General features: G+C 51.9%; 1 protein-coding gene across 5 annotated transcripts in view; it reads left to right on the top strand.

Moving 5' to 3' along the window:
* The window catches only part of DDB1 (damage specific DNA binding protein 1), a 29,445-nt gene extending 12,626 nt beyond the window's left edge, over positions 1 to 16,819 (top strand). For all 5 annotated transcript variants that reach the window (XM_042958795.1, XM_042958796.1, XM_042958798.1 and 2 more), the window contains 17 exons: positions 864 to 939; positions 1,036 to 1,144; positions 3,045 to 3,223; positions 3,321 to 3,484; positions 3,568 to 3,675; positions 3,827 to 4,034; positions 5,013 to 5,108; positions 5,210 to 5,321; positions 6,274 to 6,397; positions 6,752 to 6,916; positions 7,637 to 7,731; positions 12,242 to 12,412; positions 12,768 to 12,877; positions 13,154 to 13,323; positions 13,523 to 13,625; positions 15,295 to 15,418; positions 16,008 to 16,819. In XM_042958795.1, the coding sequence (XP_042814729.1) occupies positions 864 to 939; positions 1,036 to 1,144; positions 3,045 to 3,223; positions 3,321 to 3,484; positions 3,568 to 3,675; positions 3,827 to 4,034; positions 5,013 to 5,108; positions 5,210 to 5,321; positions 6,274 to 6,397; positions 6,752 to 6,916; positions 7,637 to 7,731; positions 12,242 to 12,412; positions 12,768 to 12,877; positions 13,154 to 13,323; positions 13,523 to 13,625; positions 15,295 to 15,418; positions 16,008 to 16,091 (2,198 nt within the window). In that variant the 3' untranslated portion in view covers positions 16,092 to 16,819. The remainder of the gene's footprint in view (positions 1 to 863; positions 940 to 1,035; positions 1,145 to 3,044; positions 3,224 to 3,320; positions 3,485 to 3,567; positions 3,676 to 3,826; positions 4,035 to 5,012; positions 5,109 to 5,209; positions 5,322 to 6,273; positions 6,398 to 6,751; positions 6,917 to 7,636; positions 7,732 to 12,241; positions 12,413 to 12,767; positions 12,878 to 13,153; positions 13,324 to 13,522; positions 13,626 to 15,294; positions 15,419 to 16,007) is intronic.
* The last annotated feature ends 371 nt before the right edge of the window (positions 16,820 to 17,190 follow it).

Genomic DNA, 17,190 nt, shown 5'->3' with positions numbered 1-17,190 from the left:
CCATAGACCTTCGTATGTACGGAATGACATAAATACAAGATCATTTGTTGTGGGATTGTGTGCAAAATACTGAAAAAGTGTCCATCAGATAAGACTTAATAATAAACTGGTGTGTCTGTATATTTAAATGCTGTGCATCTGTTAAAAACAAAGTACTGTTCAGTTTTGATAAGGGCTTAATACAAAGTGGAAAAGTATGGTGCCAAACAGTGTACGATAGGCTGTTGTGTGTGTGTGTGTGTGTGTGTGTGTGTATGTGTATATATGTGTGTACATGTACGTATACTTAAGTGTGTGTATATATGTGTATGTGTGTATATGTACATATGTATGTACGTACATACTTCTTAAGGTTTTATTTTTAAGTAATGTCGACACCCAATATGGGGCTCGAACCCACAACCCTGAGGTCAAGAAGCTGCATGCTCCACGGACTGAGACAGCCAGACATCTCTTGTATTTGTATTTGCTTGTAACATACTGCCAATTTCCTTATAAATTTTTTTTCTTTTTGAAGAATAAACAAGAGACTATTGATGACTTATTTGGCGGATAGGTTTCAGGGAGAGGTATAGGAATGGAACCTCTGTGTACACATTTTAAGAACAGATTTTGATTTTAAGTCCTAGAAATGTATTCTCCTCTTCCAAATTAAAGGAAAAACTTAAAAATATTAGGCTCAAAACAGTTTTAAAAATAACTTCTTCAGGGTCTTAAAGCCAGGAAAGAACAGAGTGGGTATTTCAGCTTTAGGACGGACTCCACAAAGTTCCCGCTCCTTGGGGCCAGGCTGCCCTTCCTTAGATGTGGGCAGCCGAGTGTTGGGCTGTGCTCTGAGTCTTACTCCTTGATCTTTCTTCCAGGTCTGTGGCCGCTGCGGTCTGATCCTAACCGGGAGACTGATGACACTCTGGTGCTCTCTTTTGTGGGCCAGACAAGGTAAGGGTGAGTCTGATGCCAGCTCCAGGTGCTCCTGTGAAGGGTGCAAGGTGGGGAAGCCAGGCCGGCTGACCTGGGCCTTCCCTTCTGCCGCAGAGTTCTCATGTTGAACGGAGAGGAGGTGGAGGAAACCGAACTGATGGGTTTCGTGGATGATCAGCAGACTTTCTTCTGTGGCAACGTGGCTCATCAGCAACTTATCCAGGTAACTGAGAAAGGGGCAAGCGCTGTTTACTTGAATTTGACCTACAGTGCAGTCTAGAGCACCATAGGATTTTAAGACAGTCCATGGTTATGACTCTGAAAGTAACAGGAATCCTAGGGAAAGAAAATTAAAATTACTCGATGACCTACCACCCAGTGGTGGGTTAATTTTGGAGTTGTTCCTTTTAACTTTGTTTTTTTCTGAAATGTATGTATATTGTATTTATTCACATTCTCTTTTATAGACTGGGATCGTAACATTTTTATGGTTTGGGGTGCCACATTTGGGCAAACCGCTGATTATGCTTATTTTATGAGACGTATTTTTTCCCTTGTTCTAATATTTAGTCCTAATGCTCCCGTCCATATATGATTGTCAGCAACACTCTCCACGTTGTTAGAACGAGAACTTACTGTATTCTGATTTTGTTTTAAATATATACGTGACACGGGGGTCAGGTGTCCTTTTGGCGCTTGTTAGCCCCGGGAGCCTGATTTCTGAGCGCCTTCCCACGCCTTCGTTGTTTTCAGTTTGGAGTGACCCCTGGCTCTCTTCACTTTTTGCACATCCCCTCAACCTTTTGCACTTTCCTTAACTGTCAGTGTTTGCCGGTGTCGGGCATGGCGTTTGTGTGCCTGAGGATTAATGAACTTGTCTCCATCTTTTTATCCACTTGGGTCTTCCTGTTAGTCAGCAGGCAGTGGTGGATTTGGTAAAAGCCAGAGAGAAGGTTCTGTTGGTTTCTGGACCAAGTGTGGGAGATGCCCAGATACTGATTCATTGCTTTGTCAGTGTTTTCTAACTAGTGGCCTGAAGACTGGCACCAGTTCGTGTGTCTGTTATTAAAGGGCTTTACTCTTTAAATAGGAACTCAGTTTTGATACGTGAGATGAATCAATGACATTACACTGTCATCAACTTGCTTTTTATTTTATTTCAGTGATGAAATAGATTCATTAAACTTATTTCAACATAATTTCATAGCCTTTTGTAAAGGGTTTTATTTTTTTAACGTTTATTTATTTTGAGAGGATGGAGGAGGGGTGGAAGGAGAGAATCCTAAGCAGGCTCTGTTCTGTCAGCACAGATCCCAACCTCACGAACCGTGAGAGCGTGACCAGAGCCGAAACCAAGAGTCAGATGCTTAACCAACTGAGCCATCCAGGCTCCCCTTAAGACTTTTAAAAAAAATTTTTTTTTTTTTAATGTTTATTTTTGAGAGAGAGAGAGAGTGCAAGTGGGGGAGGAACAGAGAAGGGGAGACACAGAATCGGAAGCAAACTCGGGCTCTGAGCTTGTCCACACAGAGCCTGATGCGGGGCATGAACTCACGAACCAGTAGTTAATGACCTGAGTCGAAGTCAAACGCTCAACCGACTGAGCCACCCAGGCACCCCTCCCCTTAAGATCTTAGTTTTAAGTGATCTCCACACCCAAGATGGGGCTTGAACTCATGACCCTGAGATCAAGAGTCGCACTCTTCCACCGACCGAGCCATCCCGGAGCCTCCAAATTTTAAAGCATTTTAATGGTTCATGTATAGTAAAGAGCTTGACTATTTTAGAAGACTGATTTTTGGTTTGAGAAAGACTGCTAGGCCGGTAGTCACGGGGTCTTCCTCTGTTGATAGTTTTCCCAAGACTTCATCAGAATGAGTCAGGTTACCTTTTTTTTCCGGTATGTCAGCTGGAAGTTGTTTTAAGCCAGCCTTCTTCAGGGCTTCAGCGACAGATGGCATCTATCGGAACTAATCGTTCTAGGTGTTTGGGGAAGAAAAATACATGGCAGAGAGGACTTCCCTAGTTTACTTTTAGGGCTCCACTAGGGCAGCCCTTACCACCTTCCCCCTTGTGGATGGATCCCAGCAGGTGCTTGGAGACACTGCTCTTCTTTTTTCTAGATCACGTCAGCATCTGTGAGGTTGGTCTCTCAAGAACCCAAAGCTCTGGTCAGTGAGTGGAAGGAGCCTCAGGGCAAGAACATCAGCGTGGCCTCCTGCAACAGCAGCCAGGTGGTGGTGGCCGTGGGAAGGGCCCTCTACTACCTGCAGATCCACCCTCAGGAGCTCCGGCAGATCAGGTGTGTGCCGGTCGGTCTGCTCTGCCTTTCCTCTCCTGTTCTCCGGGTCTTCATTCATCCTCGGAGTCCTTCCTCTGCCATCTTCCTCTTTGTTCAGCCACACAGAGATGGAACACGAAGTGGCCTGCTTGGACATCACCCCACTGGGGGACAGCAACGGGCTGTCCCCTCTTTGTGCCATTGGCCTGTGGACAGACATCTCTGCACGTATCTTGAAGCTGCCCTCTTTTGAGCTACTGCACAAAGAGATGCTGGGTGGAGGTAGGTGTCTCCTGAGGACCCTTTAGGGGTTGGGATCCAAGTCAGAATGTGGAGCAAGATCTTGACGTGCCCCTCTCCCACAGAGATCATTCCTCGTTCCATCCTGATGACCACTTTTGAGAGCAGCCACTACCTCCTTTGTGCCTTGGGAGACGGGGCACTTTTCTACTTCGGGCTCAACATTGAGACGGGTGAGCAGAACACTTTGGACGGGGAGTCTTTGAGAAATCAGGAGTGAGCAGTTAGTGGCCTTAGCCTCGGCCCACTGCTCTTGAACCTCCACGGCCCAGCTGTTTGTCCCGCGTCCTGTCCTTCTCTCTCCTGATGCCGTTCTTTCTGTAGGCCTGTTGAGCGATCGGAAGAAGGTGACTCTGGGCACCCAGCCCACGGTATTGAGGACTTTCCGTTCTCTCTCTACCACCAACGTCTTTGCTTGCTCTGACCGCCCCACTGTCATCTACAGCAGCAACCACAAATTGGTCTTCTCCAATGTCAACCTCAAGGAAGTCAACTACATGTGTCCCCTCAACTCTGATGGCTATCCTGACAGGTGAGCCTCTTTTTCTTTCTTCAACAGATGCCGTTGATGGAGGGCGTCATGATGTTTTCCTCAAACCCTTGTCCTCTAGCCTTTTCCCAAAGTTGAATCTGTAAATAGCTAAGATGAGAAATGTAGAACAGAGGTTCTCAGCTCTGGCTGCCTATTAGAAATCCCTGGGATGCTTTATAAAAAGTACAGATTTCTTTTGACTCCTTTTTAGATTCTGATTCAGTAGATCTGGGGTTCAGTCCTAGAATCTATATTTTCAGGAAACCTCCCTAGTGATTCAGATGGTTAGTTGGTTTCTGAACCCCTGATTTAGAAATGATTGTGTATTCTTCTAGAGCTGGGTTTCTCATAGTATGATCATCCCCACGTGCCCCCCCCCCCCCCCCCCCACTCCTGCAGCTCCAGCTCCAGTAAACTCCCCTTAATCAGAGACCCTGGGGGTGGGGCCCAGCACTCTCGCTCATTCTGATGCAAATGAGATTTGGAGGATCCTAGTTGTAGATTCTGTAGCTACATTTTTAGCATTAAATGGAAAGCAGTTAAAAATCTCAACCCTGGGTGGGTCAGTCAGTTGAGTGGCTCAGGTCCTGATCTCACAGTTTTGTGAGTTTCATCAGGCTCTCTGCTGTCAGCACTGATCCCACTTTAGATCCTCTGTCTTCCTCTCTCTCTGCCCCTCCCTTGCTTGCACTCTGTCTCTCAAAAGTAAATAAACGTTAAAAAAAAAAAAATCTCAGCCTAGGCCCAACCAGACTTATTAGTGAGATGGGGGGTGGCAGTGAGACCAGGGATCTGAATGTTTCAAGATCGCCCCCTTCTCCACCCCCTCATGATTTTTAGCATAGAGTCAAAGTTGAGAACCACTAACGAGTAAGCTAGTGTAATTCTGCCTTGTTTTTCTTCCCCTTACGGAGTTGCCTCGTAGAATCCTTTCCTTCCTTGGGTCTACTCAATCTAAACCCAGACCCTTCTTTCCAGCCTGGCACTGGCCAACAATAGCACCCTCACCATTGGCACCATCGACGAGATCCAGAAGCTGCACATTCGCACGGTCCCCCTCTACGAGTCCCCCAGGTGAGGGCCAGGGGAGGAGGGCCGCGGAGCTCAGCCATCTGGGCGTCGGTGTGGGCGCTTCAGACCTGTTCTGAGAGGCACTGTCCGCACCTGTTCTCCAGGAAGATCTGCTATCAGGAAGTGTCCCAGTGCTTCGGGGTCCTTTCTAGCCGGATTGAAGTCCAGGACACGAGTGGGGGCACAACGGCCCTGAGGCCCAGTGCCAGCACCCAGGTGAGGGCATGGACACAGAAAGATGGCATCACAGCAGGGCTGGCAAACTCTTCAGTAAAGGGTCACATAATGGGTGCGGCTTTGTCGGCCCTGTGGGAACGACTCCTCCAGTCGGCCGTTACGGAAGCAGCCGTCGACACAGGTAGGATAGCTGGGTTCCAGTAACACCGTGTTATAAAGACAGGGAGCGAGCTGGATTTGGCACCCTCATCAGAGGGTTGAGAAGAATTTGGGATAAGTGTGGAAGTCTGTGATTTTGCTAGTCCGTAGCCTTGCAGGATGAGTAATTCTCTTGGTTCATCAATTTGAGGGCTTCGTAGGTATGAGTAACGGGGGGCAGCGTTAGCATAACAGGTAAGAGGCGGGGTCTGGAGTCTGGCAGAACTGTCTTCAGGGTTTACTGCTAGCTGTGTGACCTTGGGCAAGCCTAAAGTTCAGATTTCTCATCTGTGAAATACGGGTGCCAGTCTGCGGCCCCGCGTGATAGACTCAGTGGCGGTGTTAGCTGACGCTTTAGTTCCGCGTGTTCTCTGCTTTTCTTGCTCCCAGACGTCTGTGCTGGAACCATCTCTCCTTAACCCAGAGCATAAGGTCTTTACACCTGTCTTTATTTCACCTGCTTCCCGCGCTTCCCATCGGCAGAGCTGGAGTCTCTCCCCTCGCTAGGTTGCCTTAGTTCTTCATTCGCTTTGTTCGAGCGACTTGCCATCACTGTCTTAATGGCCGTTAGCGACCCTCAGGCTCTTCTGTGTTGGACTGCTGTGGCAATTTTATACGGGATTTGGCTCCTTATCCTCGGTCCCCGTGTCCTCTCCGAAGCTCTCTGTTCTTCTGGCTCCCCTCGAGCTGCCAGCCTTGAGATTTCCTCCTTCAGATCCGCTTCTGTCCCCTGGTCCTGGCCGACCCCCTCCCGTTCTCCTTTTGAGAGGGCGCGTGCGTTCTGTGTTCTCAGGCCCTGTCCAGCAGCGTCAGCTCCAGCAAGCTGTTCTCCAGCAGCACAGCGCCTCACGAGACCTCCTTTGGAGAAGAGGTGGAGGTGCACAACCTCCTCATCATTGACCAGCACACCTTCGAAGGTGCAGATGAGCTCTTTCTGTCCTTTGCTGCCCACGTCCTCCTCCCTCAGCTAGCCGGTTCTAGGCTCTCATAGGTTCCGAAGTTGGGTAAACCTCGTGGCAGACCCTCCCAGGAGGAGGAGAAGAAAGGAGGGGTGGGACCTCTGGGTTGGCCGGGAGTGCAGGGTGCCGGGCTGCCTCCCGTCAGCACAGGCTGGTGAGGGACGGAGACAGGCTGAGGGGACAGGAGCAGTTGGAGGCGGCGTCCCGGCACCGCCCGCGCCGTGCTCGGAGCCCAGCTGGGGGCCTCCCTGGACCCCGGGGTACCTGTGTGTGGGGCTCAGCAGCCAGTCACGCCTCCCGGTCTCCTTCCAGTGCTTCATGCCCACCAGTTTCTGCAGAACGAGTACGCCCTCAGCCTGGTCTCCTGCAAGCTGGGCAAAGACCCCAACACGTACTTCATCGTGGGCACGGCCATGGTGTATCCCGAAGAGGCGGAGCCCAAGCAGGGTCGGATCGTGGTCTTTCAGTATTCCGACGGTAAGTGGGCACCGTCCCCAGCCTTTGAGAGATCTGACATCTGGGAAAGTGAGACCGTTTGGGTTCAGGGCCTTGGTGAAGCAGCGGAAGAGCCTGGATTGATTGCTGTGCCACGAGACTTTGTGTTCTGCCACTCAAGCTGCTGCTGATCTGAATCAGTTTTCACAGAGGGGGGCGGCAGACCCACAAGTAAAATCTAGCTTGCGTTTCTTCCTTTTCTACTCTTTGAAGGGAAGACGGGTGGGGGCGGGGGCGGGGGAGGTGAAGTACGGGTAAGAGAATCGAGCGGCCAGAAGGAGAGGAATCCTAGGTTTGCTTTGCACTTGGTTGCTCAGCCGCGTGGGTCCTGTTGCAGCTTTAGTGCTTCGTGTGCACATCTGTCTCTTCTCATCTCCCCTACCCAAGAGGGTTCTCAGGACTCACTATCAACCCCAAAATCTCAGCTCAGATGGCGGAGATGGAATGTGGTCTCCATCTTGGGAGTCGGAGCTGCAATTTTGGGGGCGGCAGATCTTGGACACAGCGTGGAGTCGCTGCACATTCTGTTGGGGCTCATAGCTGTGGTGGTGGTTAACCCCAGGAGACACTGACTCTACTTCCTGCATTCAGATGCGTGGTTTGGGAGCAGGAATTAGAGCCAGAGGGGGAGTCAGGATTCTTTTGATGAGTTAAAGTGTGGGCTCCTAAAGGAGACTCAGAGTCTTTTGTCTCTCCCCTCAGGAAAACTACAGACTGTGGCTGAGAAGGAAGTGAAAGGGGCCGTGTACTCCATGGTGGAATTCAACGGGAAGCTGTTAGCCAGCATCAATAGCACGGTGAGGCCGCTTGGTGTCACGCCCTGGGTTGCACCCTATCGTCTACAGAGGATGTCTCTTTCACGTTCCCCGAGGCTGCCTATGTGTCAGATGCTAAGGATGACAGGGTCGGGGGGATGGAGGGCGCAGCTGGGCATCTGGGGAGCTCGGGTTGGCCCAGCTCTTGGCCTTGGTTACGGGAGCCCCCCGTGCCTATCAGATCCTGAGTGCTGTGGGTATTGAGAACAGGGTGCGGGCTGCAGTCCCTGTGCTTGCGAGTGGGCCGTGGCGGGGGACTATTCCATCTGTACGGAACAAGGTGAGCCAAGCCGTGTTATTATCCTCGGTACGTCCCGGAAGTACTGGTCCCGTGAAACAGTCCACTGTAGGTGTGAGATGTAGCAGTGGACAAAGAGCTGGTTCTGGGACCTACGAGCAGCTAGTACACATATCTGTTCTTGAGACGATGAGAGATAAAAGTGGGGCAGGGACTGAGGAAGTGCCAGAAGCAGCATGGGGTGGGGACTGCTATTTCATCACATGGTTGGGGGTGGGGGGCGGTTCTTGCTGAGAAAGTGACATCCGGGCAGGTTCCTGAGGGACGGAGAAGCCATGCCTGTGTCTCGGAGAAGCCAAGTGCGAGGAGTGGGAGGAAGGAGCGGTTCTGCTGTCTGCGTGGGAGCGAGCTGGGGCAGGCAGGGGGGTCAGAGGGGCAGCCAGGGGCCTGATAGGCTGTTTAAGGACTTTGGGGTTTTACTGTGAGGATGATGGAGACTTCTAGAGTGTTTGAGCAAATGCTTGGATGTGGTTGGACTTCTGTCTTGGAAAGATCACTTCACATTTTGGGAAAGGCCGGAGGAGCCCAAGGGCAGCAGCGGTGAGATCTGTCAGGCGGTAGTGCTGATGCGGACAGCAGCGGCTGGTTTCTGGGAGCAGGGGCGCTGGAGAAGGTAGGGAGGGCTCCGGCACACAGGCATGATCGAATCTCCGGTCTCTCCCTTCCCCAGAGGATGGGGGAGGGGGCCAACAGGTCCAGGCTTCTAATCATGGGCACCGGCCCACGTCCTGAACTATCCAGGAACCACCAAGAGGCACCTCATTAGAACCAAGGACTCTTGTCACCCGGGAAATTCCGGGGGATTTAGGAGCTCAGTGTAAAATGCTGCTCTCATTTAGGAAGTTACAAGGGTTTTGGGAGCACTCTAGGTCAGGAACTGGGGGCAGAGACCAAAGGTATTTTTCTGTGTCCCAGTGAGGAAACCAGAGGTTTCCTGGTTTTGGACCTCCTGGGTTTCAGTAGTCACGTTAGTGAAGATGTCACGATGGTTGCCGGATGGGCTAGAGATGGCAGGGCAGCGGTTATGAAACAGCACTTAAAGCCGGCAGTGTGTTGGGTGCACGGGTGGCTCAGTCGGTTAAGGTCCAACTTCGCTCAGGTCATGATCTTGCGGTTTGTGGGTTCAAGCCCCGTGTCGGGCTCTGTGCTGACAGCTCAGAGCCTGGAGCCTGCTTTGGATTCTGTGTCTCACTCTCTCTGCCCCTCCCCCGCTCATGCTCTGTCTTTCTAGGTCTTAAAAATAAATGAACACTAAAATAAATAAATAAGCCAGCAGTGTGGATGAGGTCACCCAAGATCATCCACATGCTGAGAGTGGGTAGAGGAGGGACCAGAAGGCCGAGCCCTGGGATCCTCCGGCCCATAAGTTGGGGTGATGGGGAAGAACGAGCCAAACGCAGAAGGGGTGAGGAATGAAGTAGGAGAGGAACCAAGAGAGAAAAGTGTTCTGGAAGCCACAGAAAGAATTTCGGGTGGGGGCGAATTGATAAATTACAGGTGCTGTCAGAAGTCAGGTAACGTAAGGGTTACGAGTTGGCCTCTGGTTTTGCCACCGTGGAAGGTATTGCTGCCCTCGGCCAGAGCAACTCTGGGTGGGCAGTGGGGTGGAAAGCTGGGAGAGGAGCGTTCGACCAGGACTGGGAGGAGAGGGCTGCTGGCGTTAGAACCGCTTTCAGGGAGTTGGTGTTGAAGGGAGAAAAGAGTAATGGGGTGACTGCAGGGGTGGCAGGACAAGAGAGTTGTTAGCTTTTCAAGCTTGGAAACACGGCTGCACGCTTCTGTGTGGACGAGAACGGTCCATTAGACACGAGGTGCCAGAGCTGTGTTTTTGAGTAGACCGATGGGAGGTGGGACGCAGTACCCCTGTGGGCCCCGGATGTCGGAAGCACCGGCCCACTTGGTTGTGTCTACCCTCCGAAGGAGCTGAGAGAAAGGGTGGAAACGGAGGGAGTAGAGGGTTCAGGAGGTATGGCTCGTAGCCTCAGGACCTGGAGGGCTGCGGACCAGGAGAGTATTGGTTACTGGGAAGTAGAAGGAGCTCGCTGTCTGTGAGTGGTCTGAGAGGCAGTGAAACCAAGGACACAAGATTCTGGAATCGTGTAGTGGCAGGTTCTGAGGGTGACTGTTGGATGGACAAGATACGTGAGGAGAGGGGGGTGAGGAGAGGAGAGGAGTCGGTATTGGGCCTTTTCTATGAGTGTGAAAGTCACCAAGGATCCCAGGAAGGCTGTGTGGGGGAGAGTGGTGGGGTGGGGGTGTGCATGGCTGCTCTGGGGCTGGCAGAGTCTGAGGGGGTGGGCTTCTGGGTGGCATGTCAGGGAGGAGGCAGGATGGAGGTGAGAAAGGACCGGCTGGGAGTGCTTGGAAGCCTGTCTTTCCTCCAGCCTCGGCAGTACAGGGGACAGGGGCAGGGAGAAGTTGAGAGGGCTTGGAGTCCTTGTGAAAAGAGCCACGTCTGAGAGAAAGGAGATTGGCCAGAGAGGAGGCTGCCCAGGGACTGTGCTCCAGCAAGCGGGTGCAGAGCCTGTGCACGGGACGTGGGGGGGTGGGGGGGGGTGGAATGCGAGGTTAGGGAAGAGGTGGCTAGACCATTGCTGTCTAACGGAGCTCCCATAGGAGTTGCAGGTGTAATTTTAGACTATCTTGTTGTCACGTGAGTAAAAGTGAAGGGTAGATGAAATTGACTTGAGGAATGTATTTTATTTAACCCAATAGGTACAAACTATCGTTTCAACATGTAGTCAATGCAAAAATTATTAGGGAGGTATTTTGTGAGTTATTCATACAGAGACTTCAAAACCTGCTTTGTGTTTTTACTCTTAAAGCACATCTCAGTTTGGGCTGGCCACATTTGAGGTGTTTTGTAGCTACCTGTGGCTAGTGGCTGCCATATTAGATAGCAGACAGAACCTGCTGGGTTAAAGAGTGGACATCCTGGATTTTTGGTGGTGTCTGACCTTGGTTTTGACTGTCTCCAGAGTAGACAGACTGTGAATGAAGGGGGTGGGGGGTGTTGCCGGGAGCATGTTGAGTGTTTGGCCCCATTTTTACTCCACTCTTGGAGTGGGCTTACCCAAGGATGGGGGGCTCTGGGTACCCATGACCCTGCCGATGGAGGTGTGGTAGCCATTGTAATTGTCACGCATGACTCTTGGAGGGCAGGCGCCTCTTTGGAGTCCGGTTTCATTACACATACCCTGAGAAATCATGGCTTAATATATTCTGTCCAGCAGTTCCTGTATGTGCCGAAGCCTTGGGCGGGGCCACCTGGATCCTGGGGGTCTGCCAGGGCAGGCTTCTCCAGGGAGTGGAGTCCTCTGACTGGGTTGTGCCGAATATGTATCTGTTTGTCTGCTGGATTGTAAAGCATCTTCATTAGTTTGGAGGTGTGGTTGTAACTGAAGAAACATAGCAGTGGAGAAGAAAAAAGGGGGGAAAACTCTTTGGGTGGAGGGGTGGCCACAGATCTAGTTCTTTGGGCCCTTCCTTCCTTCCTCTCTCTTCTTTCTCTCTTTCTTTCTTGAGCGCACACACTCGTGCAAGTGGAAGAGGGCGGAGAGAGGGAGAGAGAATCTTAAGCAGGCTCCACGCTCAGTGTAGAGGCCAATGCAGGGCTTGATCCCACGACCCTGGGATAAAGACCTGAGCCTTCAGTTATTTGAAAGAGTCCTTGAGTTATTTGACCATGTTTCTGTTGGACTTTCTATTCCATTTTCTCTGCTCATTGGGTTCACGTCAGAATGTTCTAAGAACATATGTTCTGAGAAGGGTTCAGAAAAGACGGTTCGTCGGGAGGTGATCTTGTTCCTTTCTGATCAAGATGGATCTTCTTTCTCCAGAAATATTTCTGTAGGTCAGTTCTCAACTGTCAGTCACGAGAAGACCGTCTTTTGTTGTGTCTTTAGTATTGCTTGCGTTACTGTTTACTTGGTATCTTTCTTGACACTGGACTCATTTTTTTTACGTAAAGGAAAACTTTTTATTACCAGTTTGACGTGCTCACTCTATTTTCGTATCTCGTAAGTGTGTAATACCAAAATAAAATATTCACGCAAGTTCCGCAGCAAGCCGGCTCACCTCCCATGCTGCACTCCGGTAAATGGTGCTGCACGTGGAGGCTTGAAGAGGGGGACAGGGGCCGTTCTGAGAGGTTTGGGGCCCCTCGGGTTGAGAGAAACGGGATGTCCTTCCCAGGTGCGGCTTTATGAGTGGACAACAGAGAAGGAGCTTCGCACCGAGTGCAATCACTACAACAACATCATGGCCCTCTACCTGAAGACCAAGGGCGACTTCATCCTGGTGGGCGACCTGATGCGCTCAGTGCTGCTGCTTGCCTACAAGCCCATGGAGGGGAACTTTGAAGAGGTAGTTGGGGTCGGGGGCAGACGTCTCACGATGTGGCCTCCGCGAGTGTTTCTGCGGTGGGGAGGGGTAATCAAGCCCAGCGGGGGTAGGTTTTTCCCGGAGCATACTTTCTGCTTTGGTTAGGTGTTTTCGGAGGACCCTCCCCTGGCACTTGAATCTCCCCATTCAGGTGCAACCAGCTGGGATGCACTGGCCGGAGATGGGGGTAGCATCTCTGTAGAGCGGCAGTCGTTAAACACAGGGCCATCTCTTCCGCGGGGCGGGCTCTTGGCCTCTGGCCAAAAGACCAGTCGGAGAACTCGCTTCTGTTACACACTGCTGATTATATTTTCTTGTTGTACCTTACTATTTGAAGATTGCTCGAGACTTCAATCCTAACTGGATGAGTGCTGTCGAAATCTTGGATGACGACAATTTCCTGGGGGCTGAAAATGCTTTTAACTTGTTTGTGTGTCAAAAGGATAGGTGAGTGACCAGCTTTGGGGACGGCGGGGCGGGGGGCAGGGCCCCCGAGTGGTGGATGAAGACGTCGGGTCCTTTTTCGGTGTCAGTGCGCCTCCTCATTGAGGTAGAGTTCTTCCACGAGGGAGTCAGAGCCACAGCAGTCGGTGTCTCCAGGCCGCCTCCTCCGCTGGGGCGTGCGTGGGCTCACCAGGGACGCGGAGCATATGGTGTCCCGTGCGTGTGGTCCGTGGCGGGGACGGGAGGTGCAGGGAGCGAGTTTCTCACGCTGTCTTTCAGCGCTGCCACTACCGACGAGGAGCGCCAGCACCTCCAGGAGGTCGGTCTCTTCCACCTGGGCGAGTTCGTCAACGTCTTCTGCCACGGCTCTCTGGTCATGCAGAACCTGGGCGAGACTTCCACGCCCACGCAGGGCTCGGTGCTCTTCGGCACAGTCAACGGCATGATTGGTAAGGCGGGCGCCTGCAGGGCGCGCTGCAGCACGGACCCCCGTTCGGAGGGACGCGGACGGCGGTGGGCCGCTGCCAAGGCGTCCGCTAGCAGAGGCCGCCGCAAGCTCGGCTCTCCTCGTGCGGCTTCCCCGGGCTGCCCTCGGAGGAGGAAGCGTGCCGCGGGCTCTGCGGCTCACGGCTCCCTTTGCTTCTCCAGGGCTGGTGACCTCGCTGTCCGAGAGCTGGTACAACCTGCTGTTGGACATGCAGAATCGACTCAATAAAGTCATCAAAAGTGTGGGCAAGATCGAGCACTCTTTATATCCTTTCCAGGGGCGTGTCCCAGCACAGGTAGACAGCTGCATTACCCTAGGCTGCTTCTGGAAACTGCTGCTGTTTAGGAACTGTCTTGACTAGCTTCCCATGGGGAATGGACTTTTGTGGGTTTTGTTTTGTTTTGTTTTGTTTTTCAACGTTTTTTATTTATTTTTGGGACAGAGAGAGACAGAGCATGAACGGGGGAGGGGCAGAGAGAGAGGGAGACACAGAATCAGAAACAGGCTCCAGGCTCCGAGCCATCAGCCCAGAGCCTGACGCGGGGCTCGAACTCATGGACCGCGAGATCATGACCTGGCTGAAGTCGGACGCTTAACCGATTGCGCCACCCAGGCGCCCCTGTTTTGTTTTGTTTTGTTTTGTTTTGTTTTGTTTTGTTTTGTTTGTAATGTCTGTTTGTTTTGAGCGAGCAAGCATGGGGAGGGGGCAGAGAGGGAGCTGAGCAGGCTCCCCACTGTCAGCACAGAGCCTGATGCAGGGCTTGATCTCAGATATTCGTGAGAGTATGACCTGAGCCAAAATCAAGTCAGATGCTTAGCAGACTGAGCCACCCAGGCACCCCAGTGTGTGTGTGTGTGTGTGCTTAATATACTTCTGGAAAAATTCAAACACACGGTAGCAGAGAGAATAGTATAGTGACTCCCCATGTACTTATCACCCAGCTTACCTGGTTCATTTTAGAAATGTATTATTTGTGTCCTTGAAATATGCCTTTGGTCTTTCTGACCTTGCATGTCAAACAGGAAATTTAGATGACCACGTAGGAATGTGCTTTCAGAAATCTTGTTGGGGACAGCAGGGTCTGAGAACTCTTGTGGGAGAGGCTGGTGGGAGAAGAGGGGAAAAGTGAAGAAGCCGAAAGCTCCAGAAGCCCAGGGATCAGGCCCCTGTGACACCCAGGATCCAAGTACTGCTGGACATTTGCTTATTCCTGGAGATAGAAAGAGCCCTCCCCAGGCAGGAGGGCGGGAGCGCTCTGGGCCCATTCCAAGGCAGGACGGTCCAGCTCTTACCTGCGATAGAGGCGATGGGCTGGTGTGTCAGCTTTTGCTACCCAGCAGGGCTTTTGGCATGCTTCTTCTCCCACTAAGCCTCAGTTTATTCATCTGTGTAGATCAAGGTTACACTTAGAAGCCTGGTTCTTCCCGGGTGTGCACTTCGGACTACCTGGAGTGCTTGTGGAAAACGTCCATATGTGGCCAGGCTCTGTGCTAAGGAGAGGGTCTGATCTGTAGTTTTCTTAAAGTATTTTTTTAATGTTCATTTATTTTGAGAGAGACAGACAGACAGAATGAGAGACAGAATCCCAAGCAGGGTCCGCACTGTCAGCACAGAGCCCGACATGGGGCTCGATCTCATGAACTGTGAGAACATGACCTAAGCTGAAATCAAGAGTTGGATGCTTAACTGACTGAGCCACCCAGGTGCCCCTGATATGTTTTAAAAACATTTTGAAGATCACTCTACTAGAGAATATTTGGATCAGGTGATAATTTTATCTAAGGCCTTTCAGTTCCAAAACTGTCTAAAGAGCAAACATTTCTTGTTCTCATCCTGGTGATCGCTTTAGATTGTGGTGTTGGGCAGAGGCGGGGATGACTGAGAGTAAGGCTGTTTGCAGATAATTGCATGTTCCTTAACTCACCTGTCCACCTGGAGATCCTTTCATACTGAGCGAAAGACAGAACCGGCCACAGGCTTCATTGATGGAGACTTGATTGAGAGTTTCCTAGACATCAGCCGGCCCAAGATGCAGGAGGTCGTGGCAAACCTACAGGTGAGCTGTGCGGTGTTTGGACTGTGACCCAAGTCCATGGCGGGGCCAGGCGTGCTGGAGACACCAGAGTGCCGGTGTCTCCTGCCTCCACCCCCAAGTACCAGCGGCTCTTTCTAAGTAGTTTCCTACCCTTGTGGGAAGGTGGAGTCTGAAGGCAAGGGGATGTGGCTGAGGGTCACGGCACTGTACGAGGAACTTCACCTGTGTGACCTCCAGGAGTGAGGGCATATTCGGGCATGTGCAGATCTCTGGCAACCCACAGATGGGAGGCAGGGTCAGGATCCTATAGGGAAGAGACCTTGCCACAGTGCAGAGTTTTGGGGTATTGTTCACTGGAGATGGTGCCTCTGGGGGACATTCTGGAAGGGAGAGAAATGTATGCCAGGTGGTGGCCTTCGAACCAGCTTTGCTGTCAGGAGACCTTGCTGACTTGTACCTTTAAGGAAAGGTGTGGGTTTCCGATGAGACCTCCTTCCCTGCCACGGCAATACTGCCGACAGGTGCTTCTCGCTGTGACTGTCCTTTCCCCCTCCCTGGGGTGAGAGAGCACCCCAGTGGCCCTCACAGTCCTCCCCTTTCCTCATTGCAGTACGATGATGGCAGCGGAATGAAGCGAGAGGCCACCGCCGATGACCTGATCAAGGTTGTGGAGGAGCTGACGCGGATCCATTAGCCAAGGGCTGGGGTCCCCTTTCCCAGACCCTCCCTGAAGGCTTTGCTCTCCTGCCCTGCTCCCCTCCCCCACCACTGTCTTCTCGGCCAGGGGAAACCTTCCCCTAAGCCAGCTGTCCCAGAGGCCACAGTCTACCTGTGTGGAAATGGGGATTTCTTTGAACTAAAACCAGTTCACTGGAGACCTGGGAACGGGGTGAAGGTGAAGTATTTTCTCCCTGGATGTTTACCAGTCTCAGATGATTCCAGCCATCGCTTTGGACCACCAACGCTTGATTGGTGTTGCCGGTTGTCCTTCCAGGGAGGGATTTTGCAGCTCTTGGGCTGAAAAGAAGCTCTGTGTGTGTGTGCGTGTGTGTGTGTGTGTGTATGTGTGTGTGTATGTGTGTGTGTGTGTATCACACTCATGCATTGTCCTCTGCTATCTTTTTATTTAGGTTGGGGTGTGGGGAGGCTGTGGGTAGGGGGGAAGGGGGTGGGACGGGTCGTTGTCTCTGAAGTGAGAGCTTCCTTTTGCTTTCTCTATTGCCTGAGAGCTTTGGGTCTGGAGGCCTGACCACCAGGCCATGAGCTGCTCTGAGTCTGAAACCTGGAGATGGTGGGTGTTACCCAAGCCACAGCCTTTTTTGTCTCTGGGGAACTGCCTTCTTCAGAGGGAAGAAGGTCGGGGGCCGTGAATTGGTTGTTAGTTTCCGAGTTTTACCAAATAAAGTAGAATCTAAGAAGAAAGATCCATTTGCTTCCGCTTTCCTTCTGGTTGCCCAGCTCCCCAGCATCAACCCGGTCACACTGCACCGGTTCAGTGTAAAGTCCTTTCCTTCCTTTACGGCAGCTGCTGTAGTCACTTGCCTTTGCTGCTGCAACAGCGGTTCCCAAGGAGGGAAACGACAGCTGCGCCTTTGCCATGTGATCGTTTTTGGTGGGATCCCAAGGATAACGGGAGTCAGGTCTTCAAAATTCAGTGGCCTTTGATTGCTCTTGACCCTGTAGTCACCATTTGATTCCCAGTCGCCTCTGTTAGTAACCTGCTGGGCCTGGGGGTTGCTCCTGGGGGCTCCCTTTCCTGGTGTCATTTTAGACACGTGTACAGCGTCCAGCCA

This window comes from Panthera tigris, chromosome D1, assembly GCF_018350195.1.
Source record: "Panthera tigris isolate Pti1 chromosome D1, P.tigris_Pti1_mat1.1, whole genome shotgun sequence".
NCBI classification, from domain to species: Eukaryota; Metazoa; Chordata; class Mammalia; order Carnivora; family Felidae; genus Panthera; species Panthera tigris.
Note: the sequence above shows the minus strand (reverse complement) of the source record. Positions and strands in the feature narration are given on the sequence as shown.